General features: G+C 37.1%; 1 protein-coding gene across 6 annotated transcripts in view; it reads left to right on the top strand.

Moving 5' to 3' along the window:
- SYNE2 (spectrin repeat containing nuclear envelope protein 2) overlaps window positions 1–15,698 on the top strand; it is a 187,609-nt gene that overhangs the window by 85,807 nt on the left and 86,104 nt on the right. For all 6 annotated transcript variants that reach the window (XR_014585355.1, XM_083839115.1, XM_083839114.1 and 3 more), the window contains 11 exons: window positions 608–752; window positions 1,466–1,681; window positions 2,072–2,337; window positions 3,142–3,298; window positions 5,001–5,156; window positions 7,471–7,611; window positions 7,965–8,147; window positions 8,716–8,853; window positions 10,287–10,472; window positions 11,914–12,036; window positions 13,989–14,171. Coding sequence is in view for 5 of the 6 variants with exons in the window: in XM_083839115.1 (XP_083695241.1) it covers window positions 608–752; window positions 1,466–1,681; window positions 2,072–2,337; window positions 3,142–3,298; window positions 5,001–5,156; window positions 7,471–7,611; window positions 7,965–8,147; window positions 8,716–8,853; window positions 10,287–10,472; window positions 11,914–12,036; window positions 13,989–14,171 (1,894 nt within the window). In the remaining variant the exon portion in view is untranslated. The remainder of the gene's footprint in view (window positions 1–607; window positions 753–1,465; window positions 1,682–2,071; window positions 2,338–3,141; window positions 3,299–5,000; window positions 5,157–7,470; window positions 7,612–7,964; window positions 8,148–8,715; window positions 8,854–10,286; window positions 10,473–11,913; window positions 12,037–13,988; window positions 14,172–15,698) is intronic.

Genomic DNA, 15,698 nt, shown 5'->3' with positions numbered 1-15,698 from the left:
AAACAACACAGGCCATAGCCACAGCCTTCTTTCAAATATAGGTACAGAAGAGATCTGAAGAGCCTTCAGATAAATGTACAGAACAAGTTTGGGAGATATAGAAAGGATTTTTAAATTGCTTGCTGATGATCCAGTGCTTCTGATTCTGTTGAGCATAATCTTAAAATCTTTTATAATCAAAGAATTGGATGACTTTCAAGGCTTTGGTAATAGGAAAGAGATGAGAAGCAATAGAAATAAGAAATTACAGTTGTACGCATCACACACTGTAGGGACAAATAGGGTGTGTCTTACAAACTGAGAGCTCAGTTTGGGGAATCTCTGAGGAAGATGGAAACTTAAAGACATAAAATTCTTTAGAGTGGCTATTTGGCACATATATGGTATACATACCTACATTTCTTTAACTCTGGAGCATTTGTACCTGAATCTCTATAGTGTCTCAGATTTTGGACCTGAAGTGTGTAAAAAATGCTAATTGAAGAAAAATTGGAAAATAATTAGTAATGGCTACTAAGTGAGAAGTTTATTTATTTATTTTTATTCTAGTAGGTATTATGATTGGAGAGACAAATAACCACAAATTTTTATTGGTCGTTTCCTACAGGTATTTTGAAAAATACAAAAGATATACAGAAAGCAAAGATAAGGTGCGTGATGATCTTAACAAACTGGAAAAGATGCTTATTCAGTCTTTGTCCCAAATACCAATGTCTTATAAGGAAGCTTTGGAGAACTTAGAAGAAAGCAAGGTAAGAGAGGCTCTGAAGAACTTGAGAAACTCAAGTTCTCAACTCAAACTCAACTGCAAAACTGTGGTACGGTTATGCACAGCATATGATACCAGAGTAGGAAGAAGTGCAATTATCCTCTATTTATGTATATATAAAACCACAAAATATATTTATATAGCTATATAAGTAGACCAGATTATAATATGCCAAGTAAAATGAGTACATCTTATTGCTGTAAAGATCAAACATTACCTGTGCTTAAGATAGCGTTGCATTTCTGTTCAGGTCCCTCACTTCTTCTTTGCAGGACCAGGACCGATCAGATTTCTCACATTGCTGTTGCTTTCCCTCAGATGGGAAAGTCAGAGAACTTCCTATTTCCCCAGCCAGGACTCTCTTATTTCTTCCCTATGATACTTCTGCTATAATGAACCTCTCTGCTGTCTACTCTTGTAGTACTCGTCATATTACAGACTCTGTATATTACGTAACTGTAACTCCAGCTCATTCCTTTCCCTTCCAAATAACCATAAAGTGAAAGTAACCTAGTATATTGTGCACACTGTTCTTCTGATTGTTTTGCTTGTTTTATTTACCCTAACTTTCTTCACAGTCTTAGCCAATACAGAATTCCTTCATTAAAACTTTATTTAGCCAGCTCCGTGGAGTGATAGCCGTTTTAGTAGAGGATCCTGTATTTTATTTATTTGCTTGTTTATTTTTCATACAAGATTTTAGTCTCCAACATTGACTCGGCTGAAGACGATCTTGTGAAGCTAAGGCAGATCTCAGGAGAGCTGATGAGATTACACAAGGGACATGACAGGGCCCTGGGCAGGATTGTAACAGCGCTGTGGGAAAATTGGCTGGGTTTGCTTGAGGCAGCAAAAGAGCTGGAAATTAACTGTGAAGAACTAAAACAGGAATGGAAATTCATCAACGAAGAGGTGAGTTGATTAACAAACTGCAAGTTTGGGGGAATGCTATAGAGCTGGGATTGTCGTATAGTAAAACTACATGTTAAGGGACTGAGATCAAAACAGAACATCACTTCCTACCCACTGATCAGCCAGTTAACCTCCAGACTTTCTTGAACCTGGAGTCAGATATGACAGGGATATTTATAGAATAAATTCCATGAACCCAGTATCACTCTGTGTGTAGCTAGGTGCTTTGTTAGAGCAAACTCAAATGTTCTGGCACCCTTCAGAGTTTCAAGCTCTCTGGCTATGCAATTCCCAGTATTTAGTTATGTGTATGAGTAAATGAATAATGTGACTTAAGGTGATGGAATAAAAAAGCACTTTATCTCATTCTTTGGCATGCTGTTTACTTAGCTGGAACGAGAAACAATAATTCTTGATAAGCTCCAGGAAGAACAGCCAGAAAGCCTTAAAGAGAAAGAAAAGGCCACCAGAGAGGAACTGGTAGAATTACTAGATTTTGTGAACTCATTTGAGGAAAACATCAACCGACAACAGCTCCTCTTACTCTTACTTCTTCACCGAATAAAGAACATCCTGAATACATCTGAAAATACTGAGGCAGAAGCTGTCCTTCCTGCCTTATGTGAGATAAAGACAATGCAGGACCGCTGTAAAAAGTAAGTGATGGAAAATTTTTGTGGAAGTTATGACATATGACTACTTAGGAGCACAGCATTTTTTTGGTTATTGAAGAATATGTGAAAGGCGTAGTGTATGTAAAAAGATAATAAAAGCCCTATTGGGTCAGACCAGTGGTCCATCTAACTGATCTGCTGTCTCTAGCAAGGGCAATAGAAGATACTAGTTGGGGAGAAGACCTGAGCCTGGCCATGTCATGTGTGGGCTGCAACAGTTGTTCAAATATATAAGAAATCAGAAGGATTGATGATTCATTGTGGATGCTCCAAGCTCTTGTGAACTTGAATGAGATGTGTGGGTCTTCTACTCTTCTGAAAATCAGACCCTGCACATTTTGCCCAATGCAACTTTTACCTTAATGAATGCTACTGTTTAAAATTTACCTCAAAAGGTTTTTGCAAATCTGTGACTGCACTTGCCATTTTCCATGCCTATTTTTTGACATGGAAATCTTTGTTAATGTCTTTTTCTCTGCCAGGGTTTTCAGACTCCTGAGATTTTGATTTTTGTTTTCTGGAACATCATTCCTGGTTAAATGTGCATGCTGTCTGGTTTGATTTACTAAACATACTTTGGTTAGCAATATCTGAAGACTTACTTTTGAAGAAACTGAGGCAGTAAAGGGCAGAAACTTGGAGATTTAGTTACACAAAATAATATCAAAATACAGGCAAATGTGGTTCTGGATATATATAACAATTCCTGTATTAAGCATGTTCTTTGATAAGTTCTACTCAGTGTAGAGTCTAACACAATGTATTCTTGCTGGAAATTTTTCATAGGTTGTATGAAAAGACTCAGGACCATAAGGATTTGGTACAATCTGAAATTCAGGAGAGGAGTAAGATAAGTGAAGAAATAAGTGCTGTGAAAAATGCATTACAGAATGCTGCATCTATGTTAGACCAAGACGCTGGCGGAAAGGCAGGACAACTGGAGGTTGGTAGTGTCTCTTATTCTGTAGAGACATTTGGAATGTATTGTCTTTTGTGCTGGGGCTTGAACTTGCTCCAAATGATGAGTGATGAGGAACATAGTCCCCACCAGCCTTAACTCTGCACCAACTTTTATTTATTTATTCTAGCCTGCTAATGTCTGTAGAGAATGTTGGCTCTATGAAATGATTTCTTAGTAGCAGTATGTCACAACGGGCCTGTTTCTTTTGGGAACATTCAAGATTTCTTAGTTTTACCTCATTCAAACGCCAGCAAGCCAAAATCTGCAGGGCAAATTCATCCCTACTTCCACAGAAAATCTGGTTTCTATAAAATCTATAGCATTATCTGGGGTTCCCTTGTGTTTATTGAACAAAAATGCCTATTTCATTTCCAGATGACAAATCTAAGTTAGTTGGTTGGCAAAGTTTCAGCTCACAACATAGAAGAATATGCACATGGAAAAGTGATATCAACTAGTCCCTTAGGAAAAAAAATGGGACAGTTTTGATGGGCAAGTGCTTTCCAGCTAAATATTATATGGAATGTGAGCATGCTTTAATATACAGAAAGTCTTTTGCTTCGGAGGCTAATGCTGTAACTGATTCTTGTGAATTCAAGTTAGGGAATCTGTAAACTCCTATAAATCTTGGCACAATCTTAATTTGTACAACAACTTTCTCTGTGGTAGAATTAGGCATGCATCTTTTTCATGGTTTTGGTTTTCTTCTTCCTCTCCCTTCCCCCCTCCCCCCCCTTTTTTTAATATCAGAGCCAATTTTCATGGGATGACAGGAAACAAATCAATTTCAGGCTTTTACATACATCTTCTGTGCATTGTGTTTGTATGAGGGAAAAGATTCTCAAGCAAAGACTGGGAGTTAATGGATTACCGTTACTCCTGACTGAAGAAAGAAAGGATGTTAGTTTTAATGCCTGGTAGGAGATTTTTCCCCAGTAACATGACTAACATTCGAGTTTCTCAAACTTAGGGAAAAGGAATCATAGAACAGAAAATTCCAACTTTAAATTCTAGAAAACCTTCAGAACAAATGAATTTCTTCTTTCAGAGGACTTAGATCAGATTTTATTTCTAGGCCACAGGCTCTAGACAGTTGTTCAAGTTTCTTTTATCTCATAAAACCTACATTCTTCATGCCGAACTGGAAACTACTGTTTTGAAAGGAGCCTGCTGTGCTGCTGTGCGTAATTGCCTGAAAGCAGACACTTCAGCTTGAAACCTGTTGCTTTCTGTGGCTTTTGTGTTGTTTATAATAATGAAGGAACGAACATTGGCTATTAAACATCTTTCAAAGAGGAAATGTGCTTTTGGCAAAAGGGACAGCACAAAGGTTAACATTTAGTCATAGGAGCACTTCATACGATTTCGTTGTTATACCAGTCAATAAACATCAATGTGTCAGTTGTCTGAGGAGGAGTAGTATCAAGTTTAATTAATTCTTCCAGAGTGAAAAGCAACATTTGATTAAATGAACGAGTATTATTCAAGACTAATCTGCTTGCAGAGGTAGTCAAAGTAGGTTTTATATCACAAAAACAACTTTTCCAAATCATAGTCATGGTAGGAAGTACAAACCTCAACGTATATGGATGTAAATATATATATACACATATAAATCTATACATGCATGTACATGTACTCAGTAAAAACTGGGTAAAATGCTGAAATTCTCTTAATTTTGTAGGAAGTTCGGAGTGTGATTGGTAAAGAGAGTCAAACTCTTAAGGATATCATGGAAAAACTCCGGATCAAATATTCTGAAATGTATACAATAGTTCCTGCAGAAATTGAAGCACAGTTGGAGGAGTGCAAGAAAACATTACAAGACCTAGAAGACAAGGTAACTGTTGATGTGATTTTCGTATGTACTTCTTTGTAATGTAGTAAAGATTTGTTGCAAGATTTGATGAATGTTGTAACTATGAACTTTTAAACTTGAAACTCGGTTATTTTTCTTTTGTGTTCTTCCTCTTGGTGAAAGGCTACACAGGAGAAAAAATTCATCTTGTTAACTGTCCTCTTTTAGAATAATCTGAAGTAAGCACTGTGAATATATATATATATGTATTTATTTATTTTTTGCTGTTGTTCAAACAAGGCATGGCAAAATCACTAGCAATATGGTCTTGGGTATGATATGGTTGCTCTCTTCTATCCATTCTGATTCTTAAACTGAACTAGTAGTCAAAGTTGATTGGAAAGTTAGCTTAGCTTAACTAAGAGATTTTAGAACTGAGTCAAATGACACCTTTGAAAACAATTTTTCTTTTTGTTTAACTTTCACACATGGTAGGGCATCATGGTGTGGTTCTTTATATCACTCCTCGGGATATAGTTGCATGCCTTTAAAAGCAGGCAGAGAATTTAGGTAACTAAATAACATTGCCTTGGCATTTTGCAATGTTTTTTGTATACAGGGAGTACAAACAGTTAACTGAAAACAAAATGAAAGGAAAATAGAGTAATCCTGTAAGTTTGGGGTGAAATTTTAGCCTGATATAATTAATTTCATTTTTATTTTTTCTTTTGTGTTATTTTTAAAACCTGTCAGTTACCTTCCTGCAGAAATAATAATGTTTAATGGTAATTTTAAAGGCTAAATATCAGTTAATTTAATACAACTTGAAAGTTTAATAAAACAATTTTTCAATCTAGTTACTTGTTACTGTCTATCAAATTATTCATTTGATGTTGCATTAAATATTTAGAGACATATTCATTACTGCTTATTAGTTTTAATTAGGTTAACTTTATAGTTTCTATTTCAAAATAGAACCGTTCTTTCCAGAACCAACAACTGGTTAGGAGAGAGAAGGGGAAGGGGAATAAAACAGTATTTATTCGATTTCTGAGATAAAAGATTATCCCAATGCATATACTACATGCTGGAGTGAAAGAACTGATCCTGGAAACTTTTCGTATTTGAGTAGTGGAAAACAATACAAACTGTCTTGGATTTTTTTAAATGCCTAAAGAAAACATTTCTTTTATAAGCAGGAGTATTTGAGAGGAGGACTATAGTTCTTTTTGCTATAAACTTATTTTAGTTAATGTAATTTTATCAATAAAGTACCTTAGCATGGGTATTATTATGTTGTTCTGACAGTGCCCGTCAGAATTTGTAAATAAATACCCTGAATAAAACTAACAAATAAATAAATTAAAAAAAAAACAACACAACATTTATTAAATGCATAATGTTCTTCATTCCTCTCCTCGCAAAAGGATGAAGTATTTTGGTGTATGTAGTTGCAAACCAGAATAACTCGTAAAACAGAAATCTTTTGTATCAACACAGCAGAAAGCTGTGCAATGTGCATGTGTAATTGAGCCCCATAAATACTAGGGCTGCAGCACACAAACAATTCACCATGATTTAACAATTCACTGGTAGTTGGCTGACCCTAATGGCAAACAGGGTTCAGTAAGAAAAGCCGTCACCTTGGGCAAGCAAGGACTTTCTCTCTCCCTGCAGTTTATTTTGTTCATGGTAACCTGGTACTTCACTGTGTTCTCTGCTTAGGCTGTTACTCAACTTCAGCGTACTTGAGAGTTTTTCTCTTTACGTAGGAAATCAGGCCCTTCAGTATTTTGATTTTTTCATTTTTGAGGAGTTCTGAAGAATAAAATTAAGTTCCACATGCTTTATGGGGCTTGAAGCTCTTTATGTTTATTATAAATTTCCTAAATTTATATTTAGGAATTCATTATATACTGATGCATTTCCATATTTCTTACATGGAAAAAATAGTTGAAGCATAATGGTGCCATTTTAGGGTTCTTGCAAGAATGTGAATGAAACGCTTTCCACAATGCAGTAATGATTAGCATCTATTACAGATTAGAAAAGGGGTAGCCGAAGCAAAATACCCAGGGAGTTGCAATGCTTTGTTGTTTTTTTAATTCATGGATTGCTTTTTTTGACCAGTAGTAAGGGTAATTATTATCAGGTAAGGGGAAATTATTGAGCAAGATGTGAACATTGAACCTGGTTCACATTAATGCTTCTCACAGGAAATGTAATCCTATTCCTGTGTTTTGAAGTGATTCATCAAGTGAAACATAAAAAGAATTCTAATATTTTTGGTGAAGGGGTGCACAGAAACAAGCAGATCTTTGTAATCTCCACTATCGTTTTCTCTTTACTGTGACAGGTTAGCTTTGAAATCTTGCAGAGTTCTCCTGAGTATGTGCTGAAAAGAAAAGCAGAGACTATCAACAATGGCCTTCAAGCAATTGAAAAGATGTTACAACAGAAGAGCGAAAACATTGCGAAAGCCAAAGAAGTTCAGAAGGTAATTTTGCCAAAAATTTTTGTGAGTGTTAGAAGATTTTTGGTTGTTTCTACAGAGCCTGGTTTAGCAGGAATGTAAAGTGGCCCTCCATTCATTCTTTGTCTGTAAAAGAAAAAGTACAAGCAAGCATTTACCTGATGAATATTTACCTATTTTTTCTCATAGGAAAATAATTATTTTTTTAAAATGTTTTTTTCAGCTATGAATCAAACTGATAGATGCAGAGTGTTCTGTTCTTGTTGTATCAGTTCGGAAATCTTTGCAATTCCAAATGACCCACATAAAGTACAAATAATTCTGCTATTATCTTTGTGCCTGACCTTATATTTCATTTCTCCTCTTTCCACATGCAGCAAATCTGGGATATGCTGGACCTTTGGCATTATAAACTCAATGAACTGGATGCAGAAGTGCATGATATAGTAGAGCAGGATTCCTGCCACGCACAGGAGTTGATGGATATCTTAGTGACCCCCCTTCAACAGTACCAACAGGTCTCACAACTTGCTGAGCGGAGAACTGCCATTTTAAACAAGGTAGAGGCAAATGTAACAGTTACCCAAACGTGAAAAAAATCATTTCCTATTAAGAAAGAAATCAATAATAAAGGCTTTGTACAAAACATCATCAAAGGTTCTCAAGTTAATGAAGAGCCAAAAGCCTACTGTAGCTGCGTTGGCTTTTTGTAGCTAAGAAATTCTGGACTGACAACCATGGCCTCCAGCTACCATCCCAAAGGACCAGCTCTGCACCAGAGTTGACAGGAGTTAACATTGGAAGTACATGCCCCTGGATCAGTGATGTGATTTTCACTATAGCTCTGCTAATGTGCTACCCATTTAATATTGCCACATAAATCAAAACAATGCCCGCATGAAATGTAAGCTCATAAACACCAAAATTACTTTTGTTTAGAAGAAAGAGCCTGAAATAATGAAACTGTTTCAGAGAAATTACAAGTACTACTCTATTTCACTGCGCTAATCCAACTGACCTTGATAAAACCCACCCGGTTTACTTTTAATCTTGCCCATATATGAATTTATGCTATACAGTGAATAGAAATGTATTTGTTCTCTTTTATAAAATCCTGTAATTTTCTAGGCTGCCAGCAAGATGGAAGAATATGATGAACTCTTGAAGAATATGAAGGTTTGGATAGAGAACACCAACTGCTTGCTAAGAGAAGATGCTCAAAATGACACTGCAAAAAGCCTACACAAATACAGTGATGACCTTCAGGTAAGTGTTAATGCCCTTATATATAGTCTAACAAGACATATAGTCTTGTTAGAACTAGATGTTCTCTAAAGGCATGATTTTGCATTCTTAAGTCTTACTGACATAAATAACTTACCTATTTTCAGTAAATCATTTAAGTGAAAAATAGTTATGGTTTACATGCATGAAATACAGATAGGTAGTTTTTGGTGTTGGACTTGTGAAAGTGCTGAACTGTAGTACACCTGTCTTCCAAAAATGTGTGACTATCTTCTGGTACCCTGCTGCATGGCTATAATAAGTTTTTACTGCTTTAATATGTGCCGTTCTTTCTGTTTTGTGTTGTGTGTGTGATCTAAAGCAGATGAAGTGGTGATTTGATGTCTGTGTGTTTAACGGAAACTTTGGAGTGAATTGTGATTTGGAAGGCAGTTCTTACTGTATCTTGAAGGTAATTCTGACTGATAGTTTCAAGAATGAAACGTTCATAATGTTACAGGGAAGGTCAGAGTCAGGCAAATGCCAAGAGTTTCTGGCAATTTCATACATGAAATAGTTTTTCTGTCCACTTCTTGACTTAGGCCAACAGAGAAAGTTGGTGGTCTGAAGAACTCCTTTCCTCTGTTACAAGAAGTAGCTGACTGTTTTGGACTGATATGTTACAGATCACATAGCCACAATGGGGAGATTGTGATTAACAAAATCAAACATTTTCCTGACAATTGCCTCTTGCATTTGTGGTTTGGAACATTTTATGTGTTCTAGGCTGGGAAGCTTGTGGATCTGGAAATGCACCCAAGGCTTGTATTAGAGTTCAGACTTATATTCAGTCCTTTCCTTCACATGCTACAGAGATGAATGGATCACAATTATGGCTTGCAACACTCACTAATTCTGCATGAAGACGTGTGCTGTAATTAATCCAGAAAATTATCCAGTTAGCTGCAGGAGATGGGAAGAATCTTCCCATCATGTACAACTGGCCAGATATTTTCTGCAGCATTTTTTTTCATCTGCTGGCTGGTGTGCAGAAAACCCTTTACATGTGTCTGTTTGACACGTCTTATTCCTGTACTTGGGGTCAGCCTGGCCACTGCATAAGAGCTGGGGAGGAATCTTCTCCACAATCTCATACTTTTCTATTTTGGGGCTAGGATCTCTCTCCAAGTTTGAAACCTTTCTCTTCACAACTCTTGTCATGCTCATGTGGACTCATTTTATGTAATTGATTCCCTTAAAATCATGGCGGCAGCCTCTTGTTTTTCTGCCTGCAGGATGCAACAGATTAGTTCCCTTAAGAGTCCTTTGTTTTAGTCTGAACTAAGCTTTTGGGAACATATGCAATGGTCAGTGATGTACAGGAAATTAAAGCTGATTCCTTGAGATCCAAACCTCTGCAAAACTTTGATGTTCACCCATGATGGAGGCAAACTAATGTCTTATTTTTTCTGTAGATGGCTTTGGAAGACTCAGAGCAAAAGCAAAATCTTCTGCACAATGTTTACTTGGAGCTGGAGGAGCTAACGACAGTTTTTGAAACAGACAGTGTAATGCAACAGCTAAATGAAGCAGATGATCAAGTAGCAACTTTACAACATGAGATAGCAGAGATTCTTCCACAGATCCAGCATGTGGCTGATGTAAGTTTGAGTGATCTCTAAGTGTATTTAGCTTCACTATATGTTATGAAATACAGCTTATATTGTATGCATAGAAAAAGGGTGTGTGGATTTTAGTAGGTTTGCCAATGAGTAAATGAATTGTTTGGAAACAAACCTGCAGAAGCTGTTTGGTATCTAATGAAGCTATAAAGTTCAAGAGTATTGATGAACCCTTTTTTTAGAAAAAGAAATACAAGGCTTGTTCACCAACAGATTAAAAAGCTTATCTTGCTGGAGCGCAGGACTCCAATTCAGTGGCACCTGGACAGGCTGGAGAAATGGCCTTCACAAAGTTTAACAGAGGCAAATGCACTGTGCCAGATACCAATATAAGCTGGAGGCCAACCAGCTGGAAAGCAGCCTTCCCAAAAAGGCTGGGGGTCCTGGTGGACAACCAGTTGACCATGATGCAGTACTGTGGCCTTGCAGCAAGAAGGCCAACACCATCCAGAGCTACCTGAGCAAGTGTTGCCAGGAAGTCCAAGAGTATGATCCTGCCCTTCTTTTTGGCACCTGTGAGGTCACATCTGGGTACTGTGCCCAGTCTGGGTTTTTTAGAGCAAGAAAGAGATAGACATACTGCAGCAAGTCCAGGAAGAGGCACAAGGGTGGTTGAGGGGCTGTAGCACAGGGCATAGGAGGAAAGTCTGGGAGAGCTGGGTCAGTTCAGGCTGGATAAGAGATGGGTCTGAGGGAAATGTTACCACACTCTGCTGCTACGTAATGGAAGACTATAAACAAGATGGAGCCAGACTCTTCTTAGGGGTGTACAGAGAAGAGATGGGCAGTAACAGATCCAAATTATAAGAAGGGAAATACATATCTACATATTAAGAAGATTTTTTTTGTCAAACGTTAAATCAGGGGTCCCAAGTTGGGGTGAAATCCCCATCTCAGGAAATACCCAAATCTCAACAGGATCAGGCCCCATGCGACCTGCTCTGCGGGGCACCAGAGACCTTCCAAGGTCCCTTCCAGTGTAATTTATTTTGTGACTTTGTCTCCATGAGAGTTAACTAGGAGCTGTACTGTATGTGGTTCCCTTTCCCATCTGACGTAAGTCTCTTCCTATAGAAAGTATAATTAGACTAGTTTCTTACACTGGTAAATACCACCGTTGTCACTACTGGTAATTTATAATGTGACTTTTCAAGGGTATTTCAATTCCATACTCCGTTTTTAAAACTGACTAGGTGACCACAGATAATTAATTATTTAGAAGTTACGATCATGTGTAATTTATAATAATTAGCCTTTCAATCAGAAGTACCCAATTGAACATGACCTGCATATGTTGCATCTGTTTTTCATTCTTCTTTTTAAGTTTAGAGTAAAAGGCAGAAATTCAAGCTGAGTTTGTTTTTTGAAGGGAATTTCTAAACTATGCTATCTACAAATGTTCTTTGTTCCCCAAATCTAGGAACTGGGTGCCATTGAATCTCATGTAAAAGTGTTTGAGAAGGATATTGTGAAAATGAAGACAATCCTGTCATCAGAAGATCTGTTGGAATTTTCTCCTAAAGACCAACTTAAACACGGACAGGTCAGTGAAAACTCCCATAAAAGCTTTTTTCCCCCTATATCCATAAATTACTAGCTTTCACAAGCATAAGACTATTTTGTGACTGCATACTACAATGAGTAAGTTTTTAATGTATGCTTTTGACATGTTAGTGTTACACATATTCTAATTCTCAGGTAAAAGGGTGAAAGTATTATTTCAGTCATGATTTCAGCTGCATGACTACAGTAGCAAGTAGTGAAATCCAAAAGGAGCAAATTGGTAGGAAAAACAGTTCAGAGGACCTGATGTCTGTGCTGTATGTGTCTTGGGGGCTTATTTTGGACTAGCCCTCAGTCTAGTCCTGTAGACTAGACATCCATTAGTGGCTGGGGGTGTTCTCTCTTCTGGAGAGTGTCTTCTGCTTTAGTATCATCTGAAAGGAATTGAATCTACATGCTCCGAGACAAGTGTGGAATGTAAACTCTAAGGTAAGACTGTCGGGATATCCCTTCAAGAAGCACAGTCCTGGTCTGACATAAAATATTTGAAACAAAAGCACTGTTAAGAACATGCCAATAGACAGCTCAAGCATGTAACTAAATCATACAATTTCAGACATACTTGCCATATTTAAGTACTTCCATTTTTGGAAAATTTATGATCTGATTTTCAGAAAGACACTCACTGCTCATCATTCCACTTACCGTCAAACAGTAAGTAATCTGAAGGTCTGAAGATCAGGCCCTATTTTCCAAAAATTGAGGCAAAATGCAGCAGATGCTTCTAGAAACGTAGGCTGGAGTGACTCACCACAAATCCATTTCACACATGCAGAGACTTCATTGCAAAGATGTCTTGGCCAGATGGTTTTTCTTTCTCTGTTTGAGTAAAATAAAGCAAAGCGTTATGGTATCTATTCTTTTATATCAGCTGCAGTCCATATCGTTAGCTGACTGAAATGCAAAAAAAACCATGGGTTCAGCATCAGGGGAGAGATAAAAATGTTATCAAACCACTCAAAGCTTTATTTTTCTTCGAACAGTTTTGTAATGACTACATTATATGGAAAAACTAAAGTAATATTTCTTCTGTAAAATGATGTTCACCCATTGCCTTATTTTAAATTGAAGTCTGGATAGTATGCAAATAATAAAAAATTCCTGACGCAGATGCTTATGAATGAGAGGATAAGCATCTATGTTCTAATTGTAGCTATTTAAATGTCTCTTCGAGAGGAAATCTAAAAAAAGTATTAGTAAGGCCTAGGTATGTCTTCAGGATACCAGGAATTTATGAGTTGGAGTTGCCATTCTGTCTTTGCTAAGTTGATCACCGAGTCTTCCATAAAACATGTATTGTGGTATCAACTTAGGCACATTTCTGATCATCCAAAACTGGTGAAGCTGATTCTAAACTATACATCCACTCAATATAGTGATATGAGAAGCTGACAGGAAATCTGGCTTCAGAGGTTTCTGCTGGCTTCCATTCCTGTTCGTCATCATCTCAGCAGTGCTTCTCAGCTGTGATAAGACATTTTATAGGACCTTTGGAAAATGGTTAGCTTTATTATATGACATTTCATGACTGGTTTGCAGTGCCAAAAAGGAAAACCTGAGTTGCCTAGAGTGACAGCAGAAGGATTGGGCGATTTTTAAAACTGTCTTCACTGCCAAAGATTCATTAATTTGAAATGATGCACTTAGTAAAATAGTAACTACTCTGAATGTGACCCTTTTTTGTCACTGAGCAAGCTTTGTGTATGTATATGTAAACAAAGCAGAACTGTAAATGTAAATTATATCTTTTTCTTGCTTTTGACAGACTCACCATGTATTTTCACTTACTTATTTGTTCTAGGTTTAAAATATTCTTTGTTCTTATATGGGAAAATCACCAAAGAAAACTCTTGCACATCATGACAAAAGTGTAAATTTTCAGTGTTGATTTTTCCAACTATAACAGCCATCATCTATCCTGTATCCTTATAGGTTATACTTGACCACGTTGGTCCTATGCAGAAGACCATTGTTCATATACAGTCATATGAAGACGCACTTCAGCTACCAGGGGTGAAAATACAACCTTTCTCAGTCTTCCGAAAAGCAAGGCAACTTTTGAGAGAATTGAAAAAATTAGAAAAAATTACTAAGGAAAAAAATGAGCTACTGGAGGTAATTGATTTGCATCCACTTATTTTATTTCCATTTATTTATTTATTTATTTTGAAGCTGTCATCTGAAACACCTTTACTTTATAATCATTTTGATCACTAGATAATCTTATCTTTACAGGCATATAATGCACCTACTGTATCTTCTATGTAATGGTTTGGGGCTTTTTTTTTGTTCTGTTGTGTTTGTTTCTTCCCTGTGTAATTTGTTGCTACAACAAGCTACACTAGTTACAAAACTCAAATGATTTTCAAGACTATTTCAGTCACAACTGATACTATTTGTTTTACAATATTATAGGAAAATGAAGGCATTGCTGTCTTACAAGTCTTACAACTCAGTCTTGCACTACTGATGATTGAAATCCAGTGTTACTTGCAGGTGCTCACATCAGGTCTTTTGCAAGTTTTAGGTTTTCCAAACCTAAAGCAGACTGCTTTAGAGCACATAACTTCTTACTAAGCATTTTGGAGGCCAGGCAGAGAAAAGTGGGAGCTAAAATGTGGATCTCCATCTCTGTCTTTGTTTGTGAAATTAAGGCATTCAAAGAGCAAAAGTATTATCATGCAGAGTCAACATGTTCATGAAGGGAAAGTCCTGTCTCAATAATCTGATCTCCTACAGTAAGATCACCTACTTAGTGGTTGAAGGGAAGGAAGTGGATGTAACCTTTCTGGATTTTAGTAAGGACTTCAATACTGTTCCTCACAAACTGTCCAACTGTGAGATCAGCAGGTTCACGGTACACTGGGCGATGAACTGGCTGAACGGCAGAGCTCAGAGGGTTGTAATGAGTGGGGAAGTGGAGAAGGGGGTGCGGGTGTCTTCTCCCTGGTAACCAAAGACCTAATGTGAGGGAACTGCACAAAGCTGCACCGAGGCAGGTTCAGACAGGACATTAGGAAAAGCTTCTTTACCGTGAGAGTGCTCAAACACTGGAACAGGCTTCCTAGAGCAGTTGTTGATGCCCCATGCCTGTCAGTGTTCAAGAGACGTTTGGATAATGACCTCAGTAACATGCTTTAACTTTTGGATAGCCCTGAAGAGGTCAGGCTGTTGGACTAGAGATGATCTTTAAAGGTCCCTTCCAACTGAGCTATTCTTTTCTGTTCTGTTCTGTTCTGTTCTGTTCTGTTCTTCTATTCTTTTCTATTCTTTTCTATTCTATTTCTATTTTATTTTTATTTCTATTCTATTCTATGAGAACGAGGAGGAAAACGCAGGCATGCTACATGCTTGCATGCATGCTACAGACATGCACACTTGGAGTTGAATAAAAGTAATGACTCTGTGGATCTGTATTAAACATTTTGGGTTTTTAGTCCATAACTACTTATGTCTGAAAAATAGATGTAGTAAAATACAGACGTTTCTGAGAAGGAATTACCAGATTAAATATTCAAGAATTTCAAAACACTTTTAAGCCCTTGGAATCAGGGTGCTTTGCAATTACAAAGTATTATCATGAGAGTCTTAAGTCATTTATATAGAGCATTAGGCCAAGGTTTGTATTTTTCGCCTTTTTGG

This window comes from Anser anser (assembly GCF_964211835.1).
Source record: "Anser anser genome assembly, chromosome: 5".
Classification (NCBI taxonomy): Eukaryota; Metazoa; Chordata; class Aves; order Anseriformes; family Anatidae; genus Anser; species Anser anser.
Note: the sequence above shows the minus strand (reverse complement) of the source record. Positions and strands in the feature narration are given on the sequence as shown.